At 42.3% G+C, this 10,450-nt stretch overlaps 2 protein-coding genes across 2 annotated transcripts; both read left to right on the top strand.

Annotated features, from left to right (window-relative positions):
* The first annotated feature begins 332 nt into the window (after positions 1–332).
* On the top strand, positions 333–3,509 carry ndufs8b (NADH:ubiquinone oxidoreductase core subunit S8b). The gene is made up of 7 exons (XM_052069700.1): positions 333–451; positions 1,446–1,494; positions 1,580–1,639; positions 1,725–1,814; positions 2,245–2,417; positions 2,520–2,648; positions 3,109–3,509. The coding sequence occupies exons 2-7, from the start codon at positions 1,446–1,448 to the stop codon at positions 3,238–3,240; spliced, it is 633 nt and encodes a 210-aa protein (XP_051925660.1). The 5' UTR covers positions 333–451; the 3' UTR covers positions 3,241–3,509.
* Positions 3,510–5,558: 2,049 nt separating this feature from the next.
* Positions 5,559–10,199, top strand: ran (RAN, member RAS oncogene family). Its single transcript, XM_052069687.1, has 7 exons — positions 5,559–5,717; positions 6,517–6,563; positions 6,651–6,735; positions 9,114–9,239; positions 9,315–9,502; positions 9,583–9,753; positions 9,821–10,199. The coding sequence occupies exons 2-7, from the start codon at positions 6,528–6,530 to the stop codon at positions 9,863–9,865; spliced, it is 651 nt and encodes a 216-aa protein (XP_051925647.1). The 5' UTR covers positions 5,559–5,717; positions 6,517–6,527; the 3' UTR covers positions 9,866–10,199.
* The last annotated feature ends 251 nt before the right edge of the window (positions 10,200–10,450 follow it).

Here is a 10,450-nt window from a genome sequence, read left to right as displayed (position 1 = left end):
CAGGCAGCACGGTGGTTGACTGGTTACCACGTCCGATTCACAGTGCAGAAATTATGGGATCATGGCCCCTGTGTGGAGTTTGCATGATCTCCGCATGTCTACCTGGGTTTTCTCTGGGTACTCCGGTTTTCTCCCAGATTCCAAAAACATGTACGTAGGTTAATTGAACACTGTAAATGTCCCGAGGTGTGACTGTGAGCGCGACTTGTTCTCTATGTGTGTCGTGCGATTGACTGACAACCACTTCAGAATGTACCGGCCTGCTGCCCGAAAACAGATGGGATGTGCTCGAGAACGTCCGTGATCCACGTGAGGATCAAGCGGTTGAGAAAATGGATATTGCGAGTCTCAAATAAAGCAGAAATTACCGAGGGCGGGGAAATACATCTTAGCCTGCAGTGCGCATGACAGTTAACGTTGTCTTCCGGTAGGAGCTCAACAGACAGCAGAGGTAAGCTTCTTCAAAGGTCAACATACGCAACATATGAGTTAGCGCTTGTTCGTTCAGAGAAAGTCATCAGCTGTCGAGGGACTAATGACCACTCTTTTGAGCTACAAGAACAAATGAGACGTCCAGTGCTTTTTGAGCTTGCCCTCTAGGTTGCTAAATTAGCTGTTATGTTAGCCTGTCAGATAAATAGGCGAATGATGTCTGCAAGTGTTAATCAAACGTCAGAAGCGCAATCGTACGAGTAAATCACTCTCCCTTTTCTGAAATGTGCCCTAATTATTATTTTTGTTCAACAAGAATGAGCTCAATGTGCGCATGTTTACTTAACTTGCAAGTGCGTTCATATAATTGAGCTGATCCGACATTTTAGATCATACTTCGGTGGCTTTAGCCTTGCCATGGTGCGAGTTGAAGACTGGGCACAGTGATTTGTCCAATGTTGTAGCCGGGGCTCTAGAAATAACACGTGAATGCTTCCAACACGTTTTACCACTATTCTTCCGACGTACCTTAAATGCGGCACCATTTTGGCGTAGAATCAGGGATTGCCTTCAGGTGGCGCTGCCACAACAGTACGAGTTGTGTCAGGAAAGTTCCAGGACTGACGACACTAAAATATTGCAAATGCAAACTGCAAGCTACAGTACAGGTTTTCCCCGTTCTCAAGAAAAGCAATATACAATATCCCATTTTCCGTTTCTGGGATGTTATTGGATTTGGGGGAAAATCAACAGTTGTGGTGTGCCATTGATACAAGTATTTAAAATTTCTAAATTACATTGAGATGATAATGTTGATGATGATGATCTGAGAAAATTCAAATTGTATTACTGAATTGTTGTAATTAATAGTGCACCCTCGTAGTGTTCCAAAATAATTGATTTGCTTGGCTAATGAGTTAAGTATATACTGTATATAAATCCCAATATAATGAAGAGGGAGAGACTGAATGATTCCAAACGCAGCCAAGGTGTTATTTAAAACTGCTTTTCAGATGTCTGCTTCCCTGGGGCTACGTCTTCTCTATTGCTACTCCAAGCCGGGTACTGCCTATTCAACTGTTACATTCTTAAGTACAAATAAAGACATAATTAATTTGACTCAGAAACCATTTTTTTTGTGTTTGAGGCACCTTGGGATGCACCAGTGTACGTCCCTTCAGCGTTGGTGTGCAACGCAGTGGCTTCAGTAAGTCCTTCAACCAGCTAACCGATTCATGTGCAGTATTGCATCTGTATCACACCATGTTTTAAATGCCTTTCACTAATTACAGAGTATGTTAATGCTGTGGAGCAGCCGACAGACCTCAAGTCCATCACTGACCGTGCTGCAACGACTCTATTATGGACTGAACTCTTCAGAGGTTTCATATCCCAATATGCTAACATGATCCCCCCCGCCCCATTAAAAAATAAAATAACCTTTTGAATTGTATTTCGAAAGATTAAAAACAGGAGAGGAAATTTTCTGTCTGTGGAGCAGGGCAGCGATAGCAGGATGTCGCTTAAGCTGCTCCTTTGGACATGGTGCTGTGCAGTGGATGTTTTGTGTTGTCCATGAACAAGCTAACAAAATATTTACCTGGTTGTTCACTTGCTGGGTGAACCGGCACTGCAGAGACCCAGCTATTTGTCTACAAGCAATTGAAAAGTAACTTTTACATAACGTGGCCTATTTAATTCAAACTATTTGGGCTCAGAGACAGCATTTCTTTGCAAATTCTAAAGGACTCTCCACTCTTGATGGTATAATAACTTGACTGCTATGTTGCTGAGTGCCCCTTGTTCCCTCAGGATTGGGTATGACCATGAGTTACCTCTTCCGTGAACCAGCGACCATCAACTATCCCTTTGAGAAAGGTCCGCTCTCACCTCGCTTCCGTGGGGAGCACGCCCTCCGTCGCTACCCCAGCGGGGAGGAGCGCTGCATTGCTTGCAAGCTTTGTGAGGCCATCTGCCCCGCTCAGGTGAACATGATCATACACAGTTTTGTACCCGTAGTGTTTCCTTATAATTTGAATTCAGAAATTCATGAATGACATCAACATTTTTTTTCCTTTTCTAAAAAGGCCATCACTATTGAGGCTGAGACTCGAGCTGACGGCAGCAGAAGGACTACACGCTACGACATTGATATGACCAAGTGCATCTACTGTGGTTTCTGCCAGGAAGCCTGCCCTGTGGATGCCATTGTTGAGGTGGGAACTTTACAGCTTATATGAAATATGATGAGGTACATTTGCAAAATCGAGCAAGTTTTAGTACCAAAGTCGAGTCAACCTGTAAAAATAAGAGATGCTCAGTTTGGGTAGGAAGTACAGGGTGGTCGATTATGACTATTCATTTCTAGTTGTTGTGGCAGTCATATTGTAAGGTGTTTTAGATATTTGGTCCATCGGTGTTAGAAACAGCAGTGTGATGTGTGTGGAACTGCTGCCGTTAATCCTGAATGTCTTTGTCAATCAAAAATGAGAGTTGTATTTTCTCGGGTAGAATTTGATGTTGCCCTTGAATTTGATCGGTCGATGGTGAAAATTGGCTATTATTAGACAATGAATGTAAACGCGGGCAATTACATTAGCATATTTGCGTGTTAAATCCTCTAGTCCATACACGGAAAGCAGTTGAAGACTTACAGCTGTTCTGTTCTTCCCCAAGGGTCCGAATTTTGAGTTTTCAACAGAAACGCACGAGGAGCTGTTGTACAACAAGGAGAAGCTGCTCAACAATGGAGACAAATGGGAGGCTGAGATTGCAGCCAATATCCAAGCTGATTACCTGTACAGATAAACTGCTAGGGTATAGCTGCCTGGCCAAGCTGTCTGTGTGTGTCCACCATGAAAATATCATTTATCCTGCAGTGCATCAGCAACTGTTACATCACAAACATTTTCACCGAAGTCCAGCTATAGCCTGTCGTATCTGCACATGTTTCCAGCTACAAAAATAAATAACTTTTATTTTGTTTGTTTTACAGCCACGACTTGGAGGCAGCATTATGTTTGTATTTTTCCCGATGCCATGAAAATCTTGAAATAAAGTAGGTTTTCAAAATTTGACTGCGGTATTTATTTTACTGTTTGGTTATTAGTGATCTGCAGTTGGCTTAATTAAAAAGAAAAATATTTATTCATATTATGCTTTATGGACAGTGACTGCAAATGGATCATATTAATTAGTTTTGAAATACTGTTAAATTAACATTAAAATTAAGATAGCCTTTATTTGTCCCGCAATGGGGAAATTTACAGTCAGAGTTCAGAAAGGAAACCACGAGGTAGGGAGAGGGAAAAAAACACGCTTGTACTATCCTCTTCTGAGGATAATTTAAGTCCAGGATAAAAAAAGACCCTAGCACATAAATAAGAATATGACAGTTACAAATAGTCACAAGACATAACATGTAATCAGGGGGCGGATGAATGGGAAGGGTGGAGGAGCGACCGGGACACTGCCCGTCCGACCAGCTGCACGGTCCACCGAGCACTCTGCAGATCATTCCACGTCGCGGGGGAAAAGAATATGAACGATGAAGACGGTGATGATAAGGATGTGTATGCGCGTGTGATTGTCTGGTTGTGTATGCGTGAACAGGCCGCAGCTGCTTCGTCAAGGTCTGCTCATGAAGACTGTCCTGGCTTATCATTCCATAGCCGAGAAGGAGGGGGTGATGGTGGGGGCACTAGCTTCCATCCAGGGGAAAGAGGTCCAAATAGCGTTGTTTGTTTTGGAAGGACGGCCCCCAACAATTTCAGGTGGCCTTGAGTCCGTGGCTGTATCCCTTCACTGGTGCCGATCAGCCAAATCGTCAATTCCTTTTCAAAGCGAGAATTCCAACTTCTCCATGTTGTTGTTGATCGTACGGAGATGCTCCAGAACCGCAATTGTGGTTGAGCTCAGTCACCGCTTGAGTCTGACCGGCAGCTTTCTTCACTTCCAATAAAGCTGCTCCCGTCGGTTGGATTTTGCGATAGAACAGGAAACTGCTAACACCAAACTGCAGCATACCTGCTGTCAGAAGGCCGATAATGTAGATGTCTTCCTCCTTCTCAACGGACAGTGTTGACAGGCACACCATTCTCCGCTTCCTCCATGGACCTCCATGGTGTACCCGGCAGCAAATGTCCCGAGGGGCAAGCAGGCTCCCCACTGCCTGCTCTTCTCATCGAGAAAATTGTCGATTGCATTAAGAGACCAGCCAACCAATCCCATGGTTTGTTTTTAGGATGACAAATATGGCGGAGGCTAGGAAAGGACAGCACATAGCGTGAGTGGCGAGCAGGGGGGGAAGGGGGCGCAAAAAAGCGTCCGCCTTCGTTCGAGAGCCAAGCAGAAGTAATTAAGGCTATGTGATTGTTGTAGAGGTTCAGAAGAGGTTGATGGTGGAAAAAATACACATTTTGAAAAAGTGATATTACAATTATAGGGTTACATTTTTAAACAAGTACTACCCTACTGAGGATAAGATGTACAGTACACTACATATAATGGATGAACAAAGATAAATTGGAAAATTTACTTCAATAAAATCTAATGACCAAACTAAATTTATGTGAAAAAGGTGCGACGCACCAAGGTAATGTGTGTCATTATATATTATGAACATTTTGTAGGTGATTTACTTTATTTTTTATGGGCTCACCAGATCATATGTTCTTGCATTGTCAACTTTGTTCTTAGGTGAAACAAAAAAAGGATATTTTCTCTGATGTATTTGTAGAGATAATTCATTCTTTCACAATTCATTCTTTTTTACTGGCCCCCAAAAGAGCATGTAACATCACATGAAACGGCAAAAAAAGTTTTTTCTTTGGAAGGATATTTTGCTTCTGTGATGTGTGAATGGTTAAGAGTACTGTATTGCCACATGTTAACTGCAGCAGAATGATTATTTCTGATACTTTTTCGCCTTGCTTTTCTTGAACAAATGAAACTTCAAAAAGATTCATAAAATTATCAAGTCATCTTGGGAGCCATTTTCCAAAATGCCCCCCCCCCCCCCCCCAGTGTGTGTGATCTGAAATACCCGCCCCCCCCCCCAAAAAAAAAACGTCCAAGCGTCACGTGCAACGGCGTCTACTTAATTTTCAAGTCATAAACGAAGTGGACGAAAGGACAATGACGTCACAACAACCGTCGTGGCTGCCTTTGGAGGGAGTTTTGCCGCTGTGTTGGTCACGTGATAAGGGCGGAAACTGACTCATAGTCCACGCTGAATCTCCCGCGTACGCAGCCATTTACTCTTTCCTTGCTTCGCAGCACCACTGGTAAGTCTGCCTTCTCGTTCCCTAGCAGGCCTCTCCACGTTTGAGGTGTTCACAGAAATCTCTGGCGTATGTTTTATTTACCGGTCGCTAAGTATAAATGTGCGCGTTAAGGGTCTGTGTGGCGTTGTCGATCGTTCTTCGTGCTGCTAATGGAATATTTTTCAGTTGGCCGTTTGTGTAAATGCTAGCCGGGTTAGCATGGCGTTAAAATAATGGCGCCCATGCTGCGTGCTAAGGGACTAGCAACAGAATTCGAATGTTTTATCGTTTTTTTGATCGCTTAAACATCACGAGGATAAAAAAACACGCGTGCTAGGATCCAATCATCCCCCTTCGTTATTAAGAGGTGAACCTTTTGTCGTCCTACTTCTGCTACGGCCTGAAACTTCGTAGTCTCTTCCACTTCGATTGTTCGGCAAAAGTGCACTTGCGCGTTGGAATGGCTCACAGTAAAGACACGCGCGTCAGCCAGATAACTCGATTGTGGTCATTTTTAATTCTTCCACGTTTTCATAGCGTAATCTTAAATTGGTTTAAGTGCGTATGTCGAAAGTTGAGCTAGGCTACCATGGAACATACTAGAAGCGGGCGCTGTAACGTGATCGGGCGTCATCTAGAAAATAGCTCCATAACAGAAAAAAAATAATATTTAATATATTTGTTTTGTATGGCGGGGAATCGGGGTGTGCATTTTGTCTCAAGTCCATTGTTGTTGGGGCAACGCGTTCTTTCCTGGTGATCTCGGCATGAAGCCGAGGATGGGTACAAACGTGCAAATAATCCCGCCTTGTTTTCCTAGTTTTCGCAGACATGTCCCTGGATGAATCTGCAGCGGCCGTATTTAAGGTACGTGTATTAGCTATTTCACATGTTTAGCGTACATGGGGTGTAACGGTAATTAATTCAGTTCCAACTGCTTCTTCTCTTTCATAGCTTGTTCTGGTGGGCGATGGAGGCACCGGTAAAACAACTTTTGTGAAGCGACATCAAACAGGAGAGTTTGAAAAGAAATATGTTGGTGAGTGCTTTTGGAAAAAAAACACAGAACTACATGACGCAAACAACCCGTGTAAACAGTTATACTCTTTCTTTTGTCTGTTTGCAATCTAAATAAAAAATGAGGGCCACTTTAGCTTTTTTTTTTAAATCTAAAACTGAAAAAGAAAAACAAATCGTTATTGTGTTTAAGTGACCGTCATAGTCAACCAAAAAAAACATGCACACAATTCCTCACTTCATTATCCAGTGGTTGTGAGAATACAAATTTGTGTAGGTAATTTTTTTCCCCATCTAAAGCAGTATTTCTAAGTGTGGTTCAAATACCACTAGTAATATGCACAAGTATTGGTGCGATGCATTTCTTGAGTGCAGTTCAGTTGTATTTAACTAAAGTACACTGTACACTACTCACAAAAAAAGTTAAGGATATTTGGCGTTGAAATTTATGGAAAATGTACATATTGTCTGCTGAGGCATGGCATCCCACTCTTCTTGAAGGGCAGCTCTCAGCTCGGTTAAGTTCAGGGGTGCAGAGGTTCAGGGCTCTACACGGTGACTCCGCTGATCCCGCAGATTTTCAGTAGGATGCAGGTTTGGAAAAAGTGCAGGCCGTTATATTTTGAGACTCTCTCACATCAAGTTCACCTGCAAAGGGTTGAATGCGTTTCAGGCTCGTCCTGAAATTTCACCCAAAAGTCAAATATCCCTAACCTTTTGAGTTTGTCTGTGTAACGTTTCAGAATTTTTTGTATTCAAACATTTAGGTAGAGATTGTGTAATATACTTTAATACAATAATTATTCAAATACAGATTTTAATTTTGAAATATTTAATGAGTTTTCCTCAATTCTCAAACTGTGCATAATGTTACAGTGGCTAACAAAGACCTCTCCCTGGTTTTTGGTTTACTCGTGGTGCTACTACTGCTGCACTGCAATGTTGGTCATAACTTTGATAGCCAAGTCATTTTTAAGGTGGTACTTGGTTTAAACCAGGGGTGCCCAAACTTTTTGGATCGAAGATCTACTTTTCGATCAACTAACCTCCCGGGATCTACCCTTACCAACACACGCGCACACTCACACACACACGCACACCATGATGAGAAACAGCATGAAACTGAGGCATGCGATGCACTTTTGCAGCCTGTTAACTATCGTAGCTCACACTTACCATTTTAAAGAGCTTCCCAGGGCCCTCCTAGATTCCTATTCTTTGCCCGCGCCCTCGGTGAATTGTACACGAAGCAAACTGAATGAGAATAATGACGATAAAAGAGAGCGCAACAGTTCTGATCACAAGCTGCAATTGCAGACTGCTTAGAGCTAACAACTTCCGATGATGTAATCACGCACCCCCGTAAATTCAAGATTTACCTGCTTTATTTTATTTTTTAAATGTTTTTATTGGTGAAAATGAGACTGATAATGTACACTGCACCCTAATCATCTTAACACAAAAATATATTACTAACATGTACAAAGGCGCACGTTGTGACAACATGTTTGTTTTTTTTTCTCCTGGGACCTGTCTTGGATCTCCCGGTAGATCACGATCGACCTAATGGGCACCCCTGGTTTAAACGGGTTGGACCCACTGCTTGAAACAATGATTACCAACCAGTGTGCAGTGTTAAATGGTCCAGCTTAGTGCATTTACGTGGGGAAGTATTTGATGGATGGTATGCATTTGTGGGCAGAATATATGAAATGGGATCAAAATGTCATTCTCCAGGGTCCACAGTCTCAAAAACATTACATAAAACAAGAATAACAACACAATCATAAGCACCATCTCTGTTCTTTTTTGCATGCAGCTATAAATGGAGGTTAGAACCCTCCTTTCACCGCTGAAGATGTCAAGCATGCATGACACCACGCATTTGGCATACATGTTTGAAAGTAGTCAAGTGGAGCAGTACTATTAAATGCTCTTCCACTAGGTGGCATGAGCTACATCATTAACCCATGTAACCTTTGTTTTGGTGATGTGCCTAGTCTCAAAATAGGTGGGGAAACGCTTCTCCGAAAGGTCCAGAATAGTCCATGTTTCAATATGGCTGCAGATTTGTGGTCGGAAATGATTGTGATGGCAAACAAGCCAGCATATTTTTACTAATGCTCATTAGTTTCGCAAATCCACCATTTATTCAATACTAAAATCAAAATCTGTCTCGTGGCTCCTTTTTCAGTTTTGATCAGAGCTGGAAATTAAGCAATCTAAATCTGTAATTTTTAGTTTTTTGCCCTCATCACTGTTCTGATTTTCAATCATCAATTGAAAATGCAAATAACAAATGGAAAAATGGATTGTATGGATCCTTGCCGATCCGTAAACTTGCTATTAGTGGTCGTGATGACTCTGTGTATATATCTGTATTCTCTCTTGTACATGTAGCTACCCTGGGGGTGGAGGTGCACCCGCTGACTTTTCACACCAATAGAGGCGCCATCAGGTTTAATGTGTGGGACACAGCTGGACAAGAGAAGTTCGGAGGCCTGAGAGATGGCTACTACATTCAAGGTGACTGGTGTTAAAATGAAGTAAAAACAAAAGTAGACTTGCTTTCAAGCAAACCTAAATGGTTCTCTCCCACAGCCCAATGTGCAATCATCATGTTTGACGTCACTTCACGTGTCACCTACAAGAACGTGCCCAATTGGCATCGTGACCTGGTGCGTGTCTGTGAAAACATTCCTATTGTGCTCTGTGGCAACAAGGTTGACATCAAGGATAGGAAAGTCAAAGCCAAAAGTATTGTGTTTCACCGCAAGAAGAACCTGCAGGTAATATTTTCACATATCTTCACGTCATATGTAAGCCACGTGGATCCTGAATTGTATATATTTGACGACTATCTTTACAGTACTACGACATTTCTGCGAAGAGTAACTACAACTTTGAGAAGCCTTTCCTTTGGCTTGCAAAGAAATTAGCCGGAGATCCCAACATGGAGTTTGTGGCAATGCCCGCTCTCGCTCCCCCAGAAGTTGCAATGGACCCAGCCATGGCTGCCAAGTACGAGGAGGAGCTTCAAGTAAGTTAGATATGGATGATTTCTACTCTAAACCTCAGAAGATCGTTCATCTAATTGTTTTGTCCAGGTTGCATCAAGAACAGCGCTCCCAGATGAAGATGATGACCTTTAACATGTTGCAGAGTCTCCGAGTCTACTCTCCCTCCCCTCTGTGGAAGTCAAGTTGTTGGAATTTTGCCCCCATAACTGTAAAAACCCTTAAGATTTTTTTTAAATTTTTTTCCCTTTGCTTTGTTTTAAAACTCAGTTTGGAAAAGAAAATCCTGGTGGGAAGAAGTTGCTGTTCAATTTCACTGTATAGACACCAACCACCTTTGTGTTATTAGCATGACAACATGCTTCTCTTCGTTGGGCACCATCCACTGCACTTAGATAGCTTGCAATGCTGTTGTACGGTGTGTTGGCGGCACTAAGGGAGGAAAGTTTGAATAAAGATGTTCTCAAGACATGCTCAGATTTTATTTTTTGGGCCGTTGTCACCGGTTTCAATGCTTTGAAGAAGCCCAGGATTGCCACAGATGAATTTTGTTAAAATAATTTTAATACTGAAGTAAATTAAGAAGAATGAAGGGTTACTCTGTTAACACCAGCCTGGCTCTTGCCTTTTTGCCTTCCCTCTGCTTAAAAAAAAATAATGGTACCATAAAGTGTTTATTCGCAAGACCACCAGGGGTCAGTCGTGTTTAGAGTCCAGCTG

The sequence above is a fragment of the Hippocampus zosterae genome, chromosome 1, assembly GCF_025434085.1.
Source record: "Hippocampus zosterae strain Florida chromosome 1, ASM2543408v3, whole genome shotgun sequence".
In the NCBI taxonomy this organism is placed as follows: domain Eukaryota; kingdom Metazoa; phylum Chordata; class Actinopteri; order Syngnathiformes; family Syngnathidae; genus Hippocampus; species Hippocampus zosterae.
The sequence above is the reverse complement of the archived record's forward strand: the minus strand, read 5'-3'. Positions and strand labels throughout refer to the sequence as shown.

Coding starts and splice junctions, on each gene's coding strand:
- ndufs8b (XM_052069700.1), top strand. CDS start 1,446: ATGTCTGCTTCCCTGGGGCTACGTCTTCTCTATTGCTACTCCAAGCCG. Junction 1,640..1,724: donor TGTGCAACGCAGTGGCTTCA/GTAAGTCCTTCA, acceptor CACTAATTACAG/AGTATGTTAATGCTGTGGAG. Junction 1,815..2,244: donor ATGGACTGAACTCTTCAGAG/GTTTCATATCCC, acceptor TTGTTCCCTCAG/GATTGGGTATGACCATGAGT.
- ran (XM_052069687.1), top strand. CDS start 6,528: ATGTCCCTGGATGAATCTGCAGCGGCCGTATTTAAG. Junction 6,736..9,113: donor GTTTGAAAAGAAATATGTTG/GTGAGTGCTTTT, acceptor TTGTACATGTAG/CTACCCTGGGGGTGGAGGTG. Junction 9,240..9,314: donor AGATGGCTACTACATTCAAG/GTGACTGGTGTT, acceptor TCTCTCCCACAG/CCCAATGTGCAATCATCATG.